General features: G+C 43.9%; 1 protein-coding gene across 4 annotated transcripts in view; it reads right to left on the bottom strand.

Moving 5' to 3' along the window:
• ARMH3 (armadillo like helical domain containing 3) overlaps positions 1 to 19,641 on the bottom strand; it is a 127,871-nt gene that overhangs the window by 90,472 nt on the left and 17,758 nt on the right. For all 4 annotated transcript variants that reach the window (XM_081912286.1, XM_081912283.1, XM_081912284.1 and 1 more), the window contains 8 exons: positions 12,853 to 12,909; positions 12,018 to 12,061; positions 10,373 to 10,433; positions 10,106 to 10,152; positions 8,860 to 8,935; positions 6,551 to 6,647; positions 3,348 to 3,449; positions 477 to 535 (listed from right to left, as the gene is read on the bottom strand). In XM_081912286.1, coding sequence (XP_081768412.1) covers positions 477 to 535; positions 3,348 to 3,449; positions 6,551 to 6,647; positions 8,860 to 8,935; positions 10,106 to 10,152; positions 10,373 to 10,433; positions 12,018 to 12,061; positions 12,853 to 12,909 — 543 coding nt within the window. The remainder of the gene's footprint in view (positions 1 to 476; positions 536 to 3,347; positions 3,450 to 6,550; positions 6,648 to 8,859; positions 8,936 to 10,105; positions 10,153 to 10,372; positions 10,434 to 12,017; positions 12,062 to 12,852; positions 12,910 to 19,641) is intronic.

Raw genomic sequence — 19,641 nt, 5'->3', positions numbered from 1 at the left:
TTGCTCTAATGCTAAACAAAACAGAACAGAACCCCAACTATTAGCTGGCACTTGAACAAATATACTTTTTCCAATAGAAAAATGGGACTCCTCTAGGAGACTGGAAAGCACCAATGTGTAATCATGTATCACTTCTTAGTTGACCTGTGTCAAGTGCCTTCTGCAGAAGTATATACACATACACACATAAGTGTACACACACACACACACACACACACACACACACACACACACACACACTGATCTCTCATGTTTACTGCTCCAAACGTTCAGCATCAGAATAAAAGTAATGTACAAAAGGGAATGATTTGTTTGGGAAGCTGACCATCAGCACATGGTTAACTATAAATACCGCATTAGTTATCATTCAACTTCCTAAAGAAAGGAGGGCTAGGAATGCAGGCTTAGCGCCAGGTCACAGGCTAGAGGCTAATGCATATGTAAATGAGATACAGGACACCAGCAGCGGGGCTTACCTCTGCTATGCAGGTCAAGATAATCAGACAGAGCTTGCCACTGTGGAGCCGGTGTTCATCTGCAAATGAAAAACAGCAGGTCCGATATGAGCCACTTATACCTTGATGTGCCAAAGGGTCAGTAGGTGAATCAGGAAGCAGAAAAGGCAGAGCAAGAGGTGAGGCATCAGTAGCATTTCAGCTCTGCGCTCAAAGTTGTTACCCTAGACAAGAAACTGTAAGACCTCCAAAGATCTGTAATAAAGCTTGTGCTATTAATCCTGGTTTCATAGTCTCTCTTTACATCTTTGATGTTAATCTTTTCCACTGTTTCTATGTAACACAGCCACTAGACTTACTATTAGTACAGAAATAGTTCTTGTCCCAGAGCCTATCGTTAAGGCTGGGTAACCTGTGGCCCTCCAGATGTTGTTGGACTACAACTCCCATCATTCTTCTCTTCCCTATCATCACGCCTAGTTCTGGAACCTTTTTTCTAGCAAAATAGCACGGGAATCATAGGCAGTGAAAGTGCTGTTGCACTCAAGTCCTATTTGCTGGCTTCCCATCGGCATCTCGTTGGCCACTTGGTAGACAAGATGGGCCTTCATTCTGATCTAGCAGAGCTCTTATCATCCTCTTTTGGCCTTGTAAAGCCTTGTACAATGAGATGGATTTTCTGGCTAACAATGAAGAGCCTTGAAGAGTGGTGGGCAGCCTTGACATGGATCCAATTGTTAACTCTGCTCACTAGGGACAAAGAGTCATTTTAAAAAAGATAAAAGTGAAAGCCTCAAAACTGTGGGCAGCTTTGGACATCACAATAAGCCATCGTTTATCATGACAGGAACAAGCCAAAGGAAGCTATCAGATCACATCTTACGTCTTTCTCTGATTCAACCATAATGAGGAAATTGGAAGTTGTTGATTAACTGCAATCTGCATTATGTCCAAATCTAAAACTGTGATTAATCTCAAATAAGAATTGTTCAAACAAGGTGGCTTATAATCCATGGTTATGAAGCTGGCTTGTTTTTAATACATATTTATTTAAAATGAACCAGTTTTCACATCCAGGTGAAACAACAAGCTATGATTGATCGAAATGGACGAAAAAGCTTCTAATCTCCTCTTTGCAGCCATGGCACAAGAGGAGGGGAAGAGAGCACATGCAAGCCCAAAACTTGCTGAAACTCGTTCCCATCACAATAAAGCATGGCTTTTCCTGACATCCAAACCAGTTCTGTGGGTACATGTAAAGGACAATGGCACACAAGTACATTTAAACATTGTCATCCCTTGAGGCCAGGTGTGTTACCAATTTAAGAAGAGAGCTCCAGTACTCTGGAGCCTTGTTATCTTTTCACTGCAAGACATAGAGGCCACAGTCGTGTGTCCTTTGGGATTACATGCCAGGCATTACTTTTCTATACTGAGCATTTGCTCTTTAGATTACTCATACTGCAAGTGATGCAATATGTTCAACAGCACATCATTGGGTATGGATCTGCAGCTGCACAGAACAGTACTTTAGTATAAGCACATCTCACTCCTCCTTATAAGCCATAAGTACATTATAAAAATGACACAGCTACCCCGATATGGATACCGACTTTGGTCCTAGGTAATAGATGAGGTGACAAGGAGAGGGAGGTTCTGCTACCATGCCATTTCTATGCAGGCAGCGGCTACCTGACTGGAGCTTTCTTCTCCTCTATCTCAAGACAAGGAAAAGTCAGAACCAGGAAACATTAACAGATAACCCCAAATGAGAGTAACAACTAGGGGAATTTTTTCATAAAATGTTAACTAGACTGAGCATTGGTAGAGGGGAGCTAACAATTAATATCCTTAACGGACAGCATTCAATTCTTCAGCCATCTACATGTTAGAAAGATTAACCTAGAACACTAGTTACGCTCTGCTTAAAAAACTGAACAGAGAAAGAATTTAAAAGTAATCTCCAATATTTTTAAAGCGGGGAGTCAATTTAATTGTCTCCTCAGAAGATACATTTTGTTGAATTTAAAAGAACCCAGGCCCAGCTAAAACTGCTGTTGCAGGATGTTACAAAGGAATTATAGCAAAAATTTGCATTGTGCTGCTTAATGTCTTCACACTAAGCTACATAAACTGTAATGGAAATTTAAAAGGGACCAAATGACTCTAGTCAAGGGTGGGAGGTAAGGAATAGCTACAATTCTCTCTTATTATTATTTTTGCATGTTGCCAAAAATGGGACGCTAAGCAAAATGTAGTAGGCTAATGCCACAAATGGCCTGCAAAAGGTTAAAATACAGAGGTAAGAAAACATGCCAACGTACAAGGCACTGTGATTTATGAAACCATGATGTAGGCAGACTACCTAAATCCATGCACGACCCAATTATCACTCACTTTATGAAGAAAGTCAAAGCTTCTTGCCCACTCAGCAGAGCCTTCCTTCACCAGCCCACATCAAGCTACCTTTGCCAGTCAGGAAATATGATGCACAGGTTCATCCAGAGCTCTGTTTTGCACTGCTCCTCTTGGGCACTCTTAGAAATGCCATACTCTATGCATTGAAGCCTCTGCCGCCTCCCTCGATATAGCTGAAAACTGGATGCGCTTTGCCTCATAGGGAGGGCATGCTGAGACTCCTCCGGTGGTTATGAACTACAGTTTTTCTTATTCTATATTTGGTTTCCCTCCCTTCAGCACCAGGGCTCCCTAGTATCCAGTAATTGCCATCTGGCAATGAGAAACCAGCTCATTCTCTCAGCGTGAACCACTTTTATCTCCACGGGGATTCCAGGTAGATTTTTGTATACAGACCAACTAGCAACATCCCCTTTCCCCCCCACCCTCCAGCAAATTTCTGAAATGTAAAGCTGTGTCAACACAAATGCTTACCTTTGGTGTCCTGCATTACAATGGAGCTGTACTTTAAGAAAGTTATCAGCAGGTTGCTGGTCTGCACGTCGGCATCCAGAGGCAGCTCCACGGTGCTTATAACTAGGAAAGGTCAGATAAGATTTGCTAATCACCAGCACAAAGTTTCGAAAGCTCTCCCAGTGGAGGTAAAGAGGATGCCTCTGTTATGGAAACATCCAGTCTTACAGGTATTTCTGTTCATAACTTTCTATAGTCCCAGGCAGTACCACTGCCAATCCTGATGTCAATAAAAAATAACGTTCATTGGTTCAACTCCCCACTTCCGCAATGTGGTAAGACCATCCACAACCAACGCCACAGGAAATACTCCAATAAAAGCACATTTTTGTAGTGCTTTTGCCACCCTGCTTAATATCCTATTCTGCAGGCATGGCCCTAACTCACACTTGGCTAACCTGTAGCTCTCCAGTTGTTGTACGTCATGCATGTACAACCTGTCGACCGCGATCGACCAGTAGATCACAGGAGTGATCCTGGTGAACCGCAGGATTAAATAAAGCGGGCAAGGAATGTTGCCGCCGCCCCCCCAAGCACTGGATCCTGCCGCCACGGCCTGCTCGTGGGGGCAGGGGGCGGTGACATTCCTTGCCTGATCGCTTGCCACCCGGCCCGGCTGCAGCAGCGGCCCTGGCACTGGATCCCTCTGACAACGGGGGGGGGGGGGCAGGCACAATTGGGATCTGCATCAGCTGCGTGACTCCCTTTGACAGGGGGGAAGGGAGGCAGGCGAGACTGGGATCCGAATCAGCTGCACGGCTCCTTTTGATGGGGGGGGGGGAGGAGGGAGGGATTGGGATCCGCATCAACTTTTCAGCTCCCTTTGAGAGGAAGCGGAGGAGAGAGAAAGGGCCAAATCACTGAGGGAAGGAGAAGGAACAAGAAAAAGAGAAGGACTGAACTCTGTTCTCTGGGATTTGCATACTTCTCCATTCTCTTCCTTGCAATATCCGTACATACTTTTCCACTACTGCTCAAAAGGTTGCCATCTAAGTATGGGACAAGAACCCTGATGTCAAGCTTCAGTTCAAGCTCGATACAGCAGCTTCCTCCCCCCACATCTCTGCTGCTTCCAGGAAGGATGTGCATTTCTTTGGTCATTAACAGCATTGCAAGGCTTGGATGTCCATTAGCCTTTCCCTTCCATTTAATGATCACCAGTACTGCAAAGTCTTATGTGCCTTTTCTGGAGTGGAGGCATTTCTAGCACTGCTGGATTTAAACAAAAACAAGAACACTTAAGCCCTTCAAACAGGGAAGGAGGACTTGTGGCCCCAGCAGATATTGAACTCCCCATCAGTCCAAGCCAGGACAGTTATAAATGATGGGAGTCCAACAATATTTGGACATCCACAAGTTCCCCATCAAAGCCTTGTAACATAATGGCCAAGCAATATGTATTGCCAGCCCAACACATGTCTTGCTGCCTTCACTTCTGGGACACCCAAAGAGAAATCATGAGAATATGACAGTTTCAGAGAGGTCAGCCCAGTTATGTAACTTGTCCAGTAGGTCATTCCTCTACATTTAACAGGCAAGAAAGCTGTTCTCAGCTCACTGCTAACAGGGCCCTCAGCTCAGCTGTTCCCTCTACCATCAGAACTATACAACCTCCCCATAGCAGCACTAATCCACTCAGTGATTTAACTAATATGTATTCAACAACTATAATGGATCCTTCTGGAGCTGCTATGATGCACACCGTGAATGAATATTTAACAGTAGCCAGCAAAATCAGCACTTAGGATAACCATGGTGACAGTCACCTTAGACACAGTTCACGCAAAAGCAGGGAAAGGTAGGTCATTTTCTTTTCTTTTCTTTTCTTCTCTTTTCTTTTCTTTTTAAATCACTGTGTAGAAAGTTACTATTTATCATAGCTCAACCCCTGCAGCCTTGACCCTTTCATGAAAGAAAGCGTGGGTTTTTAATTTTAAAAAAAATTTGAAAATGGTATTTAGTCCATGTCACAAGCAAGATGCAGAGGAAGTGGTTTCGGACTGTAAGCCTGTTTGCAAACTCCAGTTGCTGGTAAAGAACCCAGAACTACATGGGCTGGGGGGCTTAACAAAATCCTTTTGAGGCAAACCAAAAGGAAAAGTGACCTTCCACTTTGAAGTAGTATACTGCCAATTGTGAGTCAATGATTACTAAATTGCAAGGCCTGAGGAGGTGGAGTAATCCTGGCATGCTTAAAAAATTTTTTAAAAAAGAATGAGACAGAAATCTTGGGAGCAAAGCAAATTCATGCTCATGATTACTAAAAGGACAAAGGAGAAATAAAAAGCAACAGTGAGAAAGACCTTTAACGGTTGTGATGCAGGTCAAGATTAAAATTACTCTACTATTGTTAATCAACCTCCCAGCAGTAGGAAGGCGGCGCTCACTATGCCTGTCTGCAGCCGTCTGTGAAAGACAGAGAGAGATGAAGGTAAGCACAAATTCTGCCTGCTGTATATTTTAAAAAAAGTGTGTGGGCGGATACATTTGCAGTGAACAATTTGAAAGAAAGCCTAAGCAGCTCCCAACCCTCAGCATCATATGGAATACATATGCAGAGGTAGAAGACATGATTTTTTTTTAAGCGGAGGCTTTTGATATCCATGGCAACCAAGAAGAATTTATCCTCCCAGAGAAGAATGCTCTTCTGCTAGGATATCGGAGTGACCTGAATAGCAGCAACAAGAGGGTAACACACACTGCTCTCACCCAGAGATGCCTACAAACTGAGCTCTATTCAAGCCCTTCACATTCTGCCATTAAACCATCTGTGACGCATAAAGAAGTCAGCACACACACATACACAGGGAAACCGTGAGGTCCAGTATACACAATTGATGCTATTTTCCCCAGGATAACTACCCACAACTTTGCCCATGCAACTGTGTATTGTCCTCCTGTTTACCAAGGACAGCTGCCTTCCCACATCATAAAAACAGATTCAGGGGAAATCTCATTTGGGGTCAGTTTATGATCCAGCCACATGAAGCCATCATGCTGTGATTCATTCTTACACTTGGTGGGGTTTCAGATGCATTGAAAACCTTGGCTTTGAACTACAAAAGCTTAAGTTTTCTCTGGACAAAGTGAGGACAATTGCTATGTTTCCCAGGGTATAAACACATCAAGATGCAGGCAACTGGAGCATATGTAGAAGAGCTCACCGTCAGAAGAAGGTGGTGTGGTCCCAAGAGGAGTGACTGGAGTTGTCGGAGTCGTTGGGCTTACTGGCATGGTCACCAAACCAATTTCAGGATGACTCTAGGAACCAAACACATGTAGATCAGTTCTGTTCCACGTGGCCCATACCGTACTACGTAAGTTTGGTTTGCTGCACCCTCATTCCTAGCTCAGAATTGTTGATAAACCTGATGAGACCTACAATACCTACAGAAATCTGTGAATTGGTGTTTGTAATAGAAAAACTTGGAAAGTGTCCCCATTCAGCCTTTCACTATTTTGTAACAATTGAATTGACAGCACCATTTGGGGGACGTTCTCTTTCTCACACCCTCCAAAATACAGAGACTTGCTGCTGAAGCAGCATTTTCCTCCTGTCCTTATAGTTCTTATCTTAATGTATTTCTCCTTAAAGAGCAAGTCAATGCATCACGTTGCCACCCAGCTGCTTAACCCAGGTGCTTCCAGAGGACAGAGCTACATAAATAATAATGTAGTTACAGATTTCCCCTGCCTTCTTCTACTAGTTCTTCTCTGCATTTCATCTCAGCCAGCAGCCCCCTCCCCCCCAATCTAATTTCTGATTTAACTTTATTCTCCATAGGGTTCCATTTGTATCACTGGCATTCAGGAGAACAGGCAAGGTTTCATACTATTCTATTTCATATCCAACAGTGAAGTAATGAAGTCTGTTTCAGAGTACGCCTTTTGTATCAATGCATCTTCAAATGTTCTCTCGGCAAAAAGCAGAGCAATGATTTGAAATGTGTTCTAGAACTACCAATCTGCTTTTAACTGCACAATGTTTCATGGAAGTTCACATAGGGGTCTGCCATGGCAGAGATCTAGAAAGTCTGGTTTATTAATGGGCTCTTACCAGCCCGTTTTGTAAGAGAGCACATCGCCAATGGTTGTAGACCCAATTTCAGAAAGCCATCTCTGGGGCAAGCTTTGAAACATACAGCCCATTGAAAATATTACAGGCAAGCAACTCTATTTCCATGCAATAAAACGATTGCATGCTGCTATAATAAGGTTTTATAACTCCCGAGCCAGCTAAGGGATAACAGCACCACCTAGCACCTCATTTCTGGCACCTCATTTCTAAAACACATCTATCAATGTAATTTTGTGCATGGTACAACAACTCCCCAATAGCTTGACAAAAAAATCTACTAGACCAACATATATCCTCCCTGTTTACCTCTGCTCTATAGTCTCCAGCCTGTGCACATATACAATATGAGCAAAACAACTTAAACACATATGAATTACACAAATTTTAGCTGTGGTTCCAATGTCAGCAAACACACATGAAAAGTAGCCCTGTTCTGTATGCTAACACACTCAGACGCACCCAATTGATGCAAACTTAATTAAATAAAACACCACTACATTTACTGCACTCCAGAACAGAAGCCAATCCTGCAAGAACTGCACAAGCAGAAAAATTAAAACTCAGCTTTTCACAAAAGCCAACATGCAGAAGCCAAAACATATGCAGGTCTAGAGAAGATTACAAGAGCACAAACCAAGGAGCAGTGATGACTGGAAATGCCACAGCCATGCCAGTAACCTTTAAATCAGGTGAGAGGGCAGAAGGCTTTTTACTACTGGTTGATTAAATAAAAAAGAATGGCCAGAGATTGAAAGCAACATTCAGAAGACCTTATAAGTAGGAAAAAAGTATAGAGCAGTTTTTGACTCAGAACAATTTAATACCCTTAAATCTAGGGGACCAAAGCAATTTCTGCCTTCCCAGGCCCAACTGAGCTAAAGCTTTCTTGTTTCAGGACTAGCTATCCTTGCCTGCAGAGTGTTGATTCCCACCAATGTACACTTAACCTGAGGAAGACTAGGATAAAAGAAGAGCCATTTGGTATGCAAATACTGCACAAACAATCCTCCAGTTTTAAACTAGCTTGAAGCATCCTTCCTCACTTGGTAGTCGCCAGGGACCTATCACATCTTGCTTCAGTAACAAACTTGCTTTCAGTAACAAACTAGTCTGAATCTCACCCTCAGGGCTCAGAGTCCATACAGTACTCAGATTGGGGGGGGGGGGCATAACAGAAAGAAACAAATAAGCACTGTGCGTTTGTTCCCTAAGCCATCAAATTCAGAAGAAAGCCTGCTTCTTGTGGCAGACCACCAAGTGAACAAACCATTGTGGCAGAACACCACATCTGACAAAAGGCAGGAAGAGCTCCAAGGTCCATTGGCACAGCTATCTCCAGCATGCTGAAGCTATTTTAGTTTGCATTCCAATCCAGAAAAAGGAATTTCATCCCACCTGTGCCAACACAGTGATGAAGTTTCGGTTCAAGTGAACAGCTTCATAAAGAGCCAAAAGGATAGCCTCATTGGTTCTACAAAAAGAGAAAAAGATGTGCTGCAGTAAATGAGTGTAAAATAATGGGTCACTTCCCCCGCCCTTACTACCCAGCAACTTTGGATACCCAGAATGATAAACAAAGACATATTTATATTAGAAAGCTGGGTCCCTCAAAAACCCACCCCCTCACACACATAAACAAATCTCACTACAGCCAACCAAAGACAACCAACCTCTATTACCAAGAAGGAAGCATAACAAGTGAATAGAAAGAGAACCCACACAAGTGACGCTGACACAAAACCACACACATACAATAAGTAGAATAATAGAAGCATCGCCACCCCACCCCACACACCATTCCCCCCCTCCCCGCTTTTCTTCCCAGTCTAATACTGCATGCAACACTAATGTATCACAACAAATGTAACTGATCTGTAGAAAACACAACTTGGAAAAATGTATTTTTGTAATCTAAGAAATCTTTAATGAAAATTATTTTTAAAAGAAAAAAAAGCTGGGTCCCTGCAGGGTATTCCACGCCCCACCCCCAGACTTCCAAACCCACTAGACACCTAGCAAAAATCTACACATACCCCATATGCATTGATAGAAGGTAACTTTTACTTTATACAAATGTAGTCGTCCACCCCAATTTATTGCAGCACTTAACATTTATTTATTGCACTTCACATGTAGCACCCTGCTCTAGTTATCCCCAGCCCCAAATAGGAAGGAAGGAATATTAAGGACAAAGGAAAGATCATAGCATCTACAACCAATTGGTCAACTTGAAGCACATAGGGTAGGTATGGCCCCAGAAGGTTGCAGGCATAAACAATGTTTTTGTTTGCTTGACTGTGGCAAAATTTCTGATGTGGTCATCAGTGCCAAATAATTTACTTGTATCTGCTCAAAAACATGGATATCCAAATGCCATGTATGGTAACTCCTCCTTCCTATTTGCCCCCATTTCCATTCCAGTTTCAGTGCGTAAGAATAGAAATGCTATACCCTAACCATCTGACTAAAGCTTCTGCTAATTCACTCATGTACCAGACTGCCTGCTGCCATCTCTAGTACTGGCTGTTGAGCTAGAGTTATATTTCTCTTGCTTTATATTTTTAAGTTAAATGTCAGCAATGGATAGCATTTTATACTCCTCAATCAAAACAGCAAATTGCTATCTGCTGGGTGCACTTACTGAACGGAGATTTTCTCATCTGCATCAGCTATGAACATGCTGCCCACCTGTGGAAATAAGCAATATTGCACAGCATTAGGATCTATAGAAATTTTCCCTCAAGCTGAGCAGGCACACAATTCTTAAAGTAAAATGGGCACTATATATTTTCAGGGGAACCAGAGTCATAGCCTAATGTAGCATATATAAGAAAATCATTTTCATTTTCTTTTACAAGCATTGGACTGGGCCCCTGGCACAGCAAACACACACACACACCCCCCTTACCATGTTAGTCAACGCTGAGAAAAAGCCACTCTGGTGTTCTTCTTCCTTGTCTTTATACTGCCTAAAAAAAGAGGACAGCAACAGATAGATCAAGCCATGATGCTGCCAACCTAGGTGTGCAAAAAAGATTTGACTCAAATTCTTAACAGTATTTAAAGAAAAGAGGAATAGTCAGCTTTCGCCCACTTCCTATTTTCAAAGGGTGCCTTCCAACTCTACAATTATATTATTCTAAGTAACTGATCCTACATCAGAGCTCATATGTGGACATTAGATGAGGTGAATAACAAAGCTGATCCACTCTAATCATTTCTATATGGTTAGATATTTGTTTATTTCAAAAGTCCTATAACCAAAATAGATTTTCTGTCAGAAGCAATACACAGCAATTCACTTAGCCTTCTATCAGTGGTGGAGCAGAAGATGTTGCAGACAGTTCACAAAAAGGTACAGCCAATGGCAATTAAAGGAAGAAGAAATAATAATAATAATAATAATAATAATAATAATAATAATAATAATAATAATAATAATAATAATAATAATTTATTTGTACCCCGCCCATCTGGCTGGGTTTCCCCAGCCACTCTGGGCGGCTTCCAACAGAAATGAAAAATACACTAAAATGTCACATATTAAAAACTTCCCTGAACAGGGCTGCCTTCAGATGTCTTCTGAATGTCAAGTAGTTGTCCATCGCCTTGACATCCGGTGGGAGGGCATTCCACAGGGCGGGCGCCACCACCAAGAAGGCCCTCTGCCTGGTTCCCTGCAACTTGGCCTCTCGCAGTGAGGGAACCGCCAGAAGGCCCTCGGAGCTGGACCTCAGTGTCCGGGCAGAACGATGGGGGAGGAGACGCTCCTTCAGATATACTGGACCGAGGCCATTTAGGGCTTTAAAGGTCAGCACCAACACTTTGAATTGTGCTCGGAAACGTACTGGGAGCCAATGTAGGTCTTTCAAGACCGGTGTTATGTGGTCTTGGCGGCCGCTCCCAGTCACCAGTCTAGCTGCCGCGTTCAGGATTAGTTGTAGTTTCCGGGTCACCTTCAAAGGTAGCCCCACATAGAGTGCATTGCAGTAGTCCAAGCGGGAGATAACCAGAGCATGTACCACTCTGGCAAGACAGTCCGCAGGCAGATAGGGTCTCAGCCTACGTACCAGATGGAGCTGGTAAACAGCTGCCCTGGATACAGATTTGACCTGTGCCTCCATGGACAGCTGTGAGTCCAAAATGACTCCCAGGCTGCGCACCTGGTCCTGCAGGGGCACAGTTACCCCATTCAGGACCAGGGAATCCTCCACACCTGCCCGCCTCCTGTCCCCCAAAAACAGTACTTCTGTCTTGTCAGGATTCAACCTCAATCTGTTAGCCGCCATCCATCCTCCAACCGCTTCCAGACACTCACACAGAAAGTAAATGTAATCCTGGCAGTTCCCCTGTGAAACCAAACCTCTACTACACAAGGCCAAAAACAGATTTACTGATTGGAATGACAGCAGGAATACAACTTCTCAAAGAGCTAGACATTTTCAGGCAGCCGAAGCAAGCAGCTGACAGGCACATCAGCAAGTTTTCTCAGAAGGGGATGTTAACTGCTTTTGCTGCTGTAAAAAAAAAAGATATGCCTTAACTTGACTTACCGGTTGTATTCTGATAAAGCCTGAGCAACTACAAGACCCATTCCCTGTAAAAACAGAGCAAGATGTTGAGTTCTACTCCCTACAGTTACAGCCACACAGCAAGTGCAGAGCAGAGCCCTTTGCCCCCCAAAAGCTTATTCTCCAAATTACCCCCAATAATTTATAGCACTAGATCCATATAAGCTACAGGGATCAGGCTTCTGTCATTATCTGACAAGGTCATACTGCATGTCCCTCTCGATGTAAGACTCATTTCAAGTAAGCCAGTCTTTTGCAGTGGTAAGAATATCAGATTAGGACTGGAAGGCCCAGGTTCAAATCACTATGCAACCTTGAAGCTCACTGGGGGGCAACAGCACTTCCCCCCCCCCCCGGGCTTAATTTATTTTACAGGTTGCTGAAGGTATAAAATTATGGTGGGAAGAGAGCTATGTATGCTGCCTTGGGTACTCTGGAAGAAAGGCAAGATATGAAAATAATGGAACTAAAATTCTGTATTACCAGTTCTATAGGTGGAGGCAAAAGCTATGTCCCCAAATTAGGACCACACCCTTTGGCAGGAAAAACATGTGGAGTCTCCACATTGCTACAGATCCCATTAATTTCTCATTCAAAGATTTTTTTCTTTCTTCATTAAATATTTTATTGCATTACTTATATCATAGATTTATTCCTCTCTCATACACTGTGGAATACTTCAGTCATGATCATGGAAATCAGAGCTTCTGAAAATGTCTTGGGATTAAAACAAAAATAATTCAGTTCAGCTCCTTGTTGTATTCCTAGTCCTCTGGATAATGTGCAATACTCACAGCACTTAATCCATCATACTCACATTGAGGGTGGTCTCATCATCTATGATGGACAGCTTCACTATATAAGGATTCACAGACTGTAGTGGGAAGAAGGAAAGTCATGGGTTATCATGGGTTAGCTTAGTGACTCAGCAAAGGCAACACAGCTTCATGAAAAGGTCTTGCCCGTCTTATGATGCCAGGGGACACACGTGCCTGTCAATTTAAACCACGAGACTCTAGGTCCACTCCTCCTTTCAGTGCAGTAGCCTCACATACAAATGAGAGCCCCTCCAAGATACTGAGAGTCATGGTCACATTTTACACATTAGCCTTCATTATTTCAATGGTTAGGGAAACAGTAAACAAGCCAATATATTCAATACTGCATCCATCTAGTGCCAGTGTCCATCAGTATAGCAGTTTTCTATGCTCCTGGTTGAACAGCATTCTAAATTAAGAGGTACCCATGTCTCATACATACATACCCACCATGCAACACTCATTATAGAGAGTGTCTAGCACAGACTGGTTCATATATGAGAGATAGACCAGCGCAGACTGAAACATCTGGGACCAAAGGAATTGCAATCCCATTAACAACAACCTTATGCTCACAGCTTTAGTTTAGTTCAGTGATTATTATCAGTGCCTAAACTGAGCCAAATACTGGGAAGGGAAAAGCAACAATTCAAGAAAAATTGCCATTACAGGATGGTAATGCAAAATACAGAGAAGCATCTGTCATCTTAAGGACAGATAAATTCAGCATGCTATGAGCTTTTGGAGGCATGTACCTACTTTATCAGATACAAGAACAGGGATAACCAAAAGTTAGCAGACTAAGAGTCAAGCTAAATGCAGCAGACTAAGAGAGGAATAAGACAGCTAGAACCAGAAAAAAGACGTCTGACAGTACACCCTATACATATCTACTCAGAAGAAAGTCTCAATGAATTCAACGACACTTGCTCCTACTAAGTGTGCATAGGAAAAGCTTTACCTACTTCATATCTGTGTGTTCTGACAGCTGTTACAACACAGCAGGAATAAAAAAAATGGAATTTTCTTTACACATATGCACACACAAATTTAAATATGTTAAATCTATTGTAAGCCACTCTGACAGTCATTGACTGGAGGAACAGCAACATCTAAGTCCCCAAATAACTGACATCTTTCAGACCTTTCTGAAATCCTTGTGTATGAACCAAAGGCTTTCTTCACTCAGGAGCAGTTCAAAGGACAGAAGTCAAGACACTGGGTATTTTGTGAAACAATTAAAAAAATAGTTATTATTGGCATCCTTGAAGTGAAGACCCTCCCCTTAGATATGAGTGCCTTGGCACATTTCAAGTGTCTTTTCTTCAGTCATGCATAACAGCAACTCAGAACCACCCTAGTAGTGTCAGGATCACACCACCACTGAACCACACACACAGTTTCCAATCTATGCACAACATTACAGATGTTCAGTTTAGTACAGTGGACGCTTGGGTTGCAAACGTGATCTGTGCAGGAGGCACATTCGCAACCCGCAGCGATCGCAACCTGCAGCGCCGTGTCTGCGCACGCGTGGGTTGCAATTCAACGCTTCTGTGCATGCACGACTGCCGAAACCCGGAAGTAACCCATTCCGGTACTTCCGCGTTCGGTGCAGTGCACAACCCGAAAACACACAACCTGAAGCAACAGTAACCCGAGGTATGACTGTACTTTTACTTTAAAAATATAAATAATGTTTTCTCACAAGTAAAAGCGCTTAGCACCAGGGCAGCAGAAGGAAACACAATGCTATTCCTGCAGTCATGATGGTGCCATGAGTTAAGTACATTTAAAATGAGAAACTGCATATACTCAAGAGGATTTCTTTGTTATTTATCAGAGTCAGTAGGGTTTCGGCTCTAATAGATCAAGAATGTAAGTGCACAGGGGTGAAGAGGGAGTGCACCTGCCTTCCCGGCTATGTGTGTTTTATTTTCTCTGTTGATTCTCTTCCTCCTCTTTTCCTGGGGAGGCCATGGATTTCTTGGTTGCAATACTTTGCAGTTTGGAAAAACTTAACTCTTGCCTAACTCCAACTCAGTCCCACATGAGTCATGTGTAATCCATGAGGAAAGGTAGAAAAGTGTTTTTAAAAGAAGAAGAAAAGGCTAATATGGACTGGTATCTTGTAACATAAATCCCAGCAGAGCATAATGCCCCCAGCTCTGCATCACAAGAACACTTAAAATGGAGGGAGAGATGAGAACATTCCTCACAAATTTAAACTTAGGAAAGGAAGGGGAGAACAAAAAAAACCACCCTAATCTGTGGAAAGTGTGCTTCCTGAATGTATATTCCCAAACATGACACTGCTATCTGCAGCAAGAGATTAACAATATGCAGCTGAACCTGTTCATTTATTTGGTGTATAATCATTTAAAAAAAACAACCTTTTCATCTCCCAGGGCAGAATTAATAAACAGAATAGCTTTGCCCCCAGGCTTCTGCACTTTCAGATCTTTTCTTTTACACAATCTTTACGACTGTTCAATGTACTGAAGGCCTTTGACCTTTCTACATAGTTACCTTGATTAGATGAGGAGATAGCTTTAAAGACACTAAGATAAACAGAGCTTTGTTTCACCTAAAAGGGCTATTTGGTCCTGCACCATAATTTCCCATTACCACTTTGGGTGCAAGGGCCTGCCACAGCAAGGAGATTGTATCAGTGACGTCTCTAAGGCCTAAGCTTTCTACAAGAACAGTCACACCTTGTTCTGCATCTTCCTTTACTTATTGCAAAACACAGTTATTCTTTTGGAACGACTTTACCCAGTTCTCTGGTGAATCTTGGTTGTCCTTCAATTCCACAGCTATGAATGTTAGTTAGGCTCTTGTACAGTTCTCAGCACACAATCATCCCATTCCTGACTTTAGAAATTCCTCTAAAAGAGAAAAGGCACTGCAAGGTTTCTGAAGTGATCTCCACAGGATATGGTATGAAGGGACAGATGGCTACTACCTTGCCCAAGCTAACCAACTTTGGGTCCGGTTACCACTGTGTTTTTTGTGATGGTCATGGATTTTTAGGACTAGAAGTGGAACTTCAAGCACATTGCATTTTGTGCAGCTACAGAGTTAACCAGAACAGGGGCTCAGACTCTCACCCCCAGTTCTCACCAGAAGCATCACGCCACCTGGTGGTGCTTGTATTGCAGTAACTGCAGGGATTAAAAGATACCACTATTTAGCCATCTTAAATCGACTCAGCATTTTTCTGAGCTAGCATTTTAAAACTGGCAACATGGGTTATTTTTTTTAAAAGGACATGAGCTTAAATACAGTGGTACCTCTAGTTATGAACTTAATTCGTTCCAGAGGTCTGTTCTTAACCTGAAACTGTTCTTAACTAGAGGTGTGCTTTCGCTAATGGGGCCTCTTGCTGCTGCTGCGCCGCCGTCACACCATTTCCGTTCTCATCCTGGGGCAAAGTTCTCAACTCAAGGTAACTCTTCCAGGTTAGTGGAGTTTGTAACCTGAAGCGTTTGTAACCTGAGGCATTTGTAACTCGAGGTACCACTGTAATGTTAAAGCTTTACTCAGTTACATGCAGTGTACATATTGTTATCATAAAAATTTTAAACAGATTTCATCAATGTAGGCAGTTTTAATTCTATCAAGGTCTAATTATATTTTAATGATTTATTCTTCTTTTTTATCAGTTCCTACTTTTTATCTGTAAGCTGCCTTGAGTCCCAACAATGAAAAAGGCGAGGAATAAATAAATATATTATAATAGTAGTAATTATAATAAGATTCCAAACAATAAAAGTAACCAAGCTGTCACAAATAAGGCAATTAGTTTTACTTCATATTAAATCACATGAGCAGGTAATTTCAAGATGGCTGTCACTTCACATCAGCTGACTGGATTTACTTGGTACCTTCAGTATTGATGCTTACTATTAAACCCCTGTACAGCTTAGGACCTGGGGACTAGCTTATGATTGACTTCTTCAGAAGCCTTTCCCCACCTTTGGAATGTACCTGCCAGGGAGGTAAACTTTGCGCATATTTTACATTACGTAAATACTTTTTTCATTTCCCCAGACTTTTAAAACAGCATCTAGGAACATAGCTCAAGGAACATAGGAAGATGCCCATTGTCCCATGTAGCTCAGTTCTGTCTACACTGACTGGCCGTGGCTCACCAAAATTTTAGACAGGTGTCCTTCCAAGTGCTACCAGGAGATGCCAGGGATTGAACTTAAGGCCTTCTACATGCAAAAGAGATGGTCTACTACTGAGTTACAGCCCTTCCCCTTAAAACCAATCTGAATTGCTTTTATCATTCTGCTGTTTTAACTTGTTAATCTTTATCCATCATTGTTTTATCATCATTTATGAGTTGCCCTAGGAGTAGACATAAAGGTCAGGAAACCGATAGATAGAATGTATAAGTAACAATTTCAAGGCATATTTATAGTGATTTCATAGCTATAATTGAATGAAAAGAGACTAATGGAAATTATATAACTGTATCAGTTTAACAAACGTGCTTTGTTCTGGTTACCAAACCATAGGAAGGAGGTTCCATTCCCTCCTTTCCCCAATACACACCCTGCCAAATCTGGATTTTCTTATTGCTTGTAGGCAGGAGTGGGAAGCACAACATGAAACCAGGCTAAGGCTGCAAAGCCTACACCAGCTCATATGGGAGTCATGCATACATACAGACATGTATACAATTGTGGGATACTTAATTTTCTAAAACCTAACTGCCTATATGCACACATCTTCAACATTTCCCTCACTAGAATATCACGATTTATGAGATTCTGAAAGAAATCATGATCTAAAATTGACTGCCATTCTGATTACTATGCCTTAAACCAATTCTGATATCACACTAGAAAGCTTACGTATGGTACCATGAGGTGTTAAAATTGTCAAACTATGGGTTTTGAACTAGTTATGGCCATGGTTCCACCTTCAGAAGCCACTGCAGTCAAGGACTGGAGGACTGGCTGTACAGAAGCAGCTTGCCTGTATAATTTTTAAAGTTCAAATCATGGCCTGGGTTCTGCATTATGGTTAGCGCTGCAAACCACAGTCTGGATGGGGTTTGAAATGAGACCTTCCACAAAACAAGCTGAACAGACTTTGTTACAGCAGGCGTGGGTAACCTCCTGCCTGCAGACCAAGCCACAGCCACCTGCCCTATACCTGCCGTATATGGCGTCAGGCATGGGACAGGGAAAAATCTTGGCTCCAAAAGGAGGTTTGCAAACACCCCCAATCAGTTGACCCACAGTGCCTGCAAAGCCCTATGCAAAGTACTGAGCAAGATTGCCCTTTGAAAGGGACATTAAAGTCATAAGATTCCTGAGGGGAAAGTGATTGGCCGATGGGTGGCTCCAGCCACCTGTCAAACGTGGCCCATGAGGGTGGGGGAGAAAACAATCTCAACCCCCACCTGCCCAATCAGATCCTGTTCTCCACCGCTGTGTCAGAGATCGCAAAAGGAGGATAATTTGATTCATGCCTAGTCTTAACATGCCATATTCAGATTATAGATAAGTGTTTGTTTCATTCTATTATATTGTTTTTCACTTTAAACATACCGTATTTTTCGCACCATAGGACGCACCGGACAATAGGACGCACCTTGTTTTAGAGGGGGGAGAACAAGGGAAAAAAATTCTTCCGCTCTCTGCCCAGCGCCCCTTCAGCGAAGCGGCAGGAAGCGCTGCGCAGAGAGTGGGAGAATTTTCCCCCTTTTGTTTTCCCGCTCTAAAACAAGGTGCCATTTAAGGTGCATTCAGGCGGCTACCTTGGAAGCCTGGAGAGCGAGAGGGGTTGGTGCGCACCGACCCTTCTCACTCTCCAGGCTTCAGGTTCCTTTCGACCTGCTCTTTGGGGCTGGCGGGGAAGCCCACCACCAGCCCCAAAGAGCAGGTCAGGGAGCAGCGGCCATAGGCGCGCATCACCTCTCCAGCCGGGAGAGGGTCGCGGGGGGGCTGCTCTCCCGGCTGGAGAGGTGACGCGCGCCTATGGAGGCTCCTGCCATAGGCGTGTGTCACCTCTCCAGCCGGGAGAGGGTCGCGGGGGGCTGCTTTAGCCCCGTGCGTGCTCTCCCGGCTGGAGAGGTGACGTGCGCCTATGGAGGCTACTGCCATAGGCGCGCGTCACTTCTCCAGCCGGGACGGCGCGCGCGGGGCTAAAGCAGCCCCCCGCGACCCTCTCCCGGCTGGAGAGGTGACGCGCGCGTATGGCAGGAGCCTCCATAGGCGCGCGTCACCACTCCAGCTGGGAGAGCGCGCGCGGGGCTAAAGCAGCCCCCCGCGACCGTCTCCCGGCTGGAGACGCGGGGCTGGGGCGGGGGGAGCCCGAGCTTCCCCCTCCCCCAGAACGGGACCCAGGGCCATGCCGAAGCTGCGCGCAGCTTTGGCATCGCTCTGGGAGCTTGCGGGGCTGGGGGAGGAGGAAGCCCTTCGCCAGCCTCCAAACCATGTCGGGAGACAGCGGGAGGGCGCGCTGCGCCTCTCCCGCTGTCTCCCGAGTTTGCAGGGCTGGCGACGGGGAGGAGCAGGCTCCCCCCCCCGCCAGCCTTCTAGCCAAGTCGGGGGACAGCGGGATGGCGGCGTTCCGCCTCCCCGCTGTCGCCCGGGCTTGTGGGGCTAGAGGTGGGGCTCTCCTGAAGCCTGGAGAGCGAGAGGGGTCGGTGCGCACCGACCCCTCTCGCTCTCCAGCTTCAGCGAAAGCCTGCATTCGCACCATAGGACGCACACACATTTCCCCTTCATTTTTGGAGGGGAAAAAGTGCGTCCTATGGTGCGAAAAAT

The sequence above is a fragment of the Podarcis melisellensis genome, assembly GCF_964234715.1.
Source record: "Podarcis melisellensis genome assembly, chromosome: 5".
NCBI classification, from domain to species: Eukaryota; Metazoa; Chordata; class Lepidosauria; order Squamata; family Lacertidae; genus Podarcis; species Podarcis melisellensis.
The sequence above is the reverse complement of the archived record's forward strand: the minus strand, read 5'-3'. Positions and strand labels throughout refer to the sequence as shown.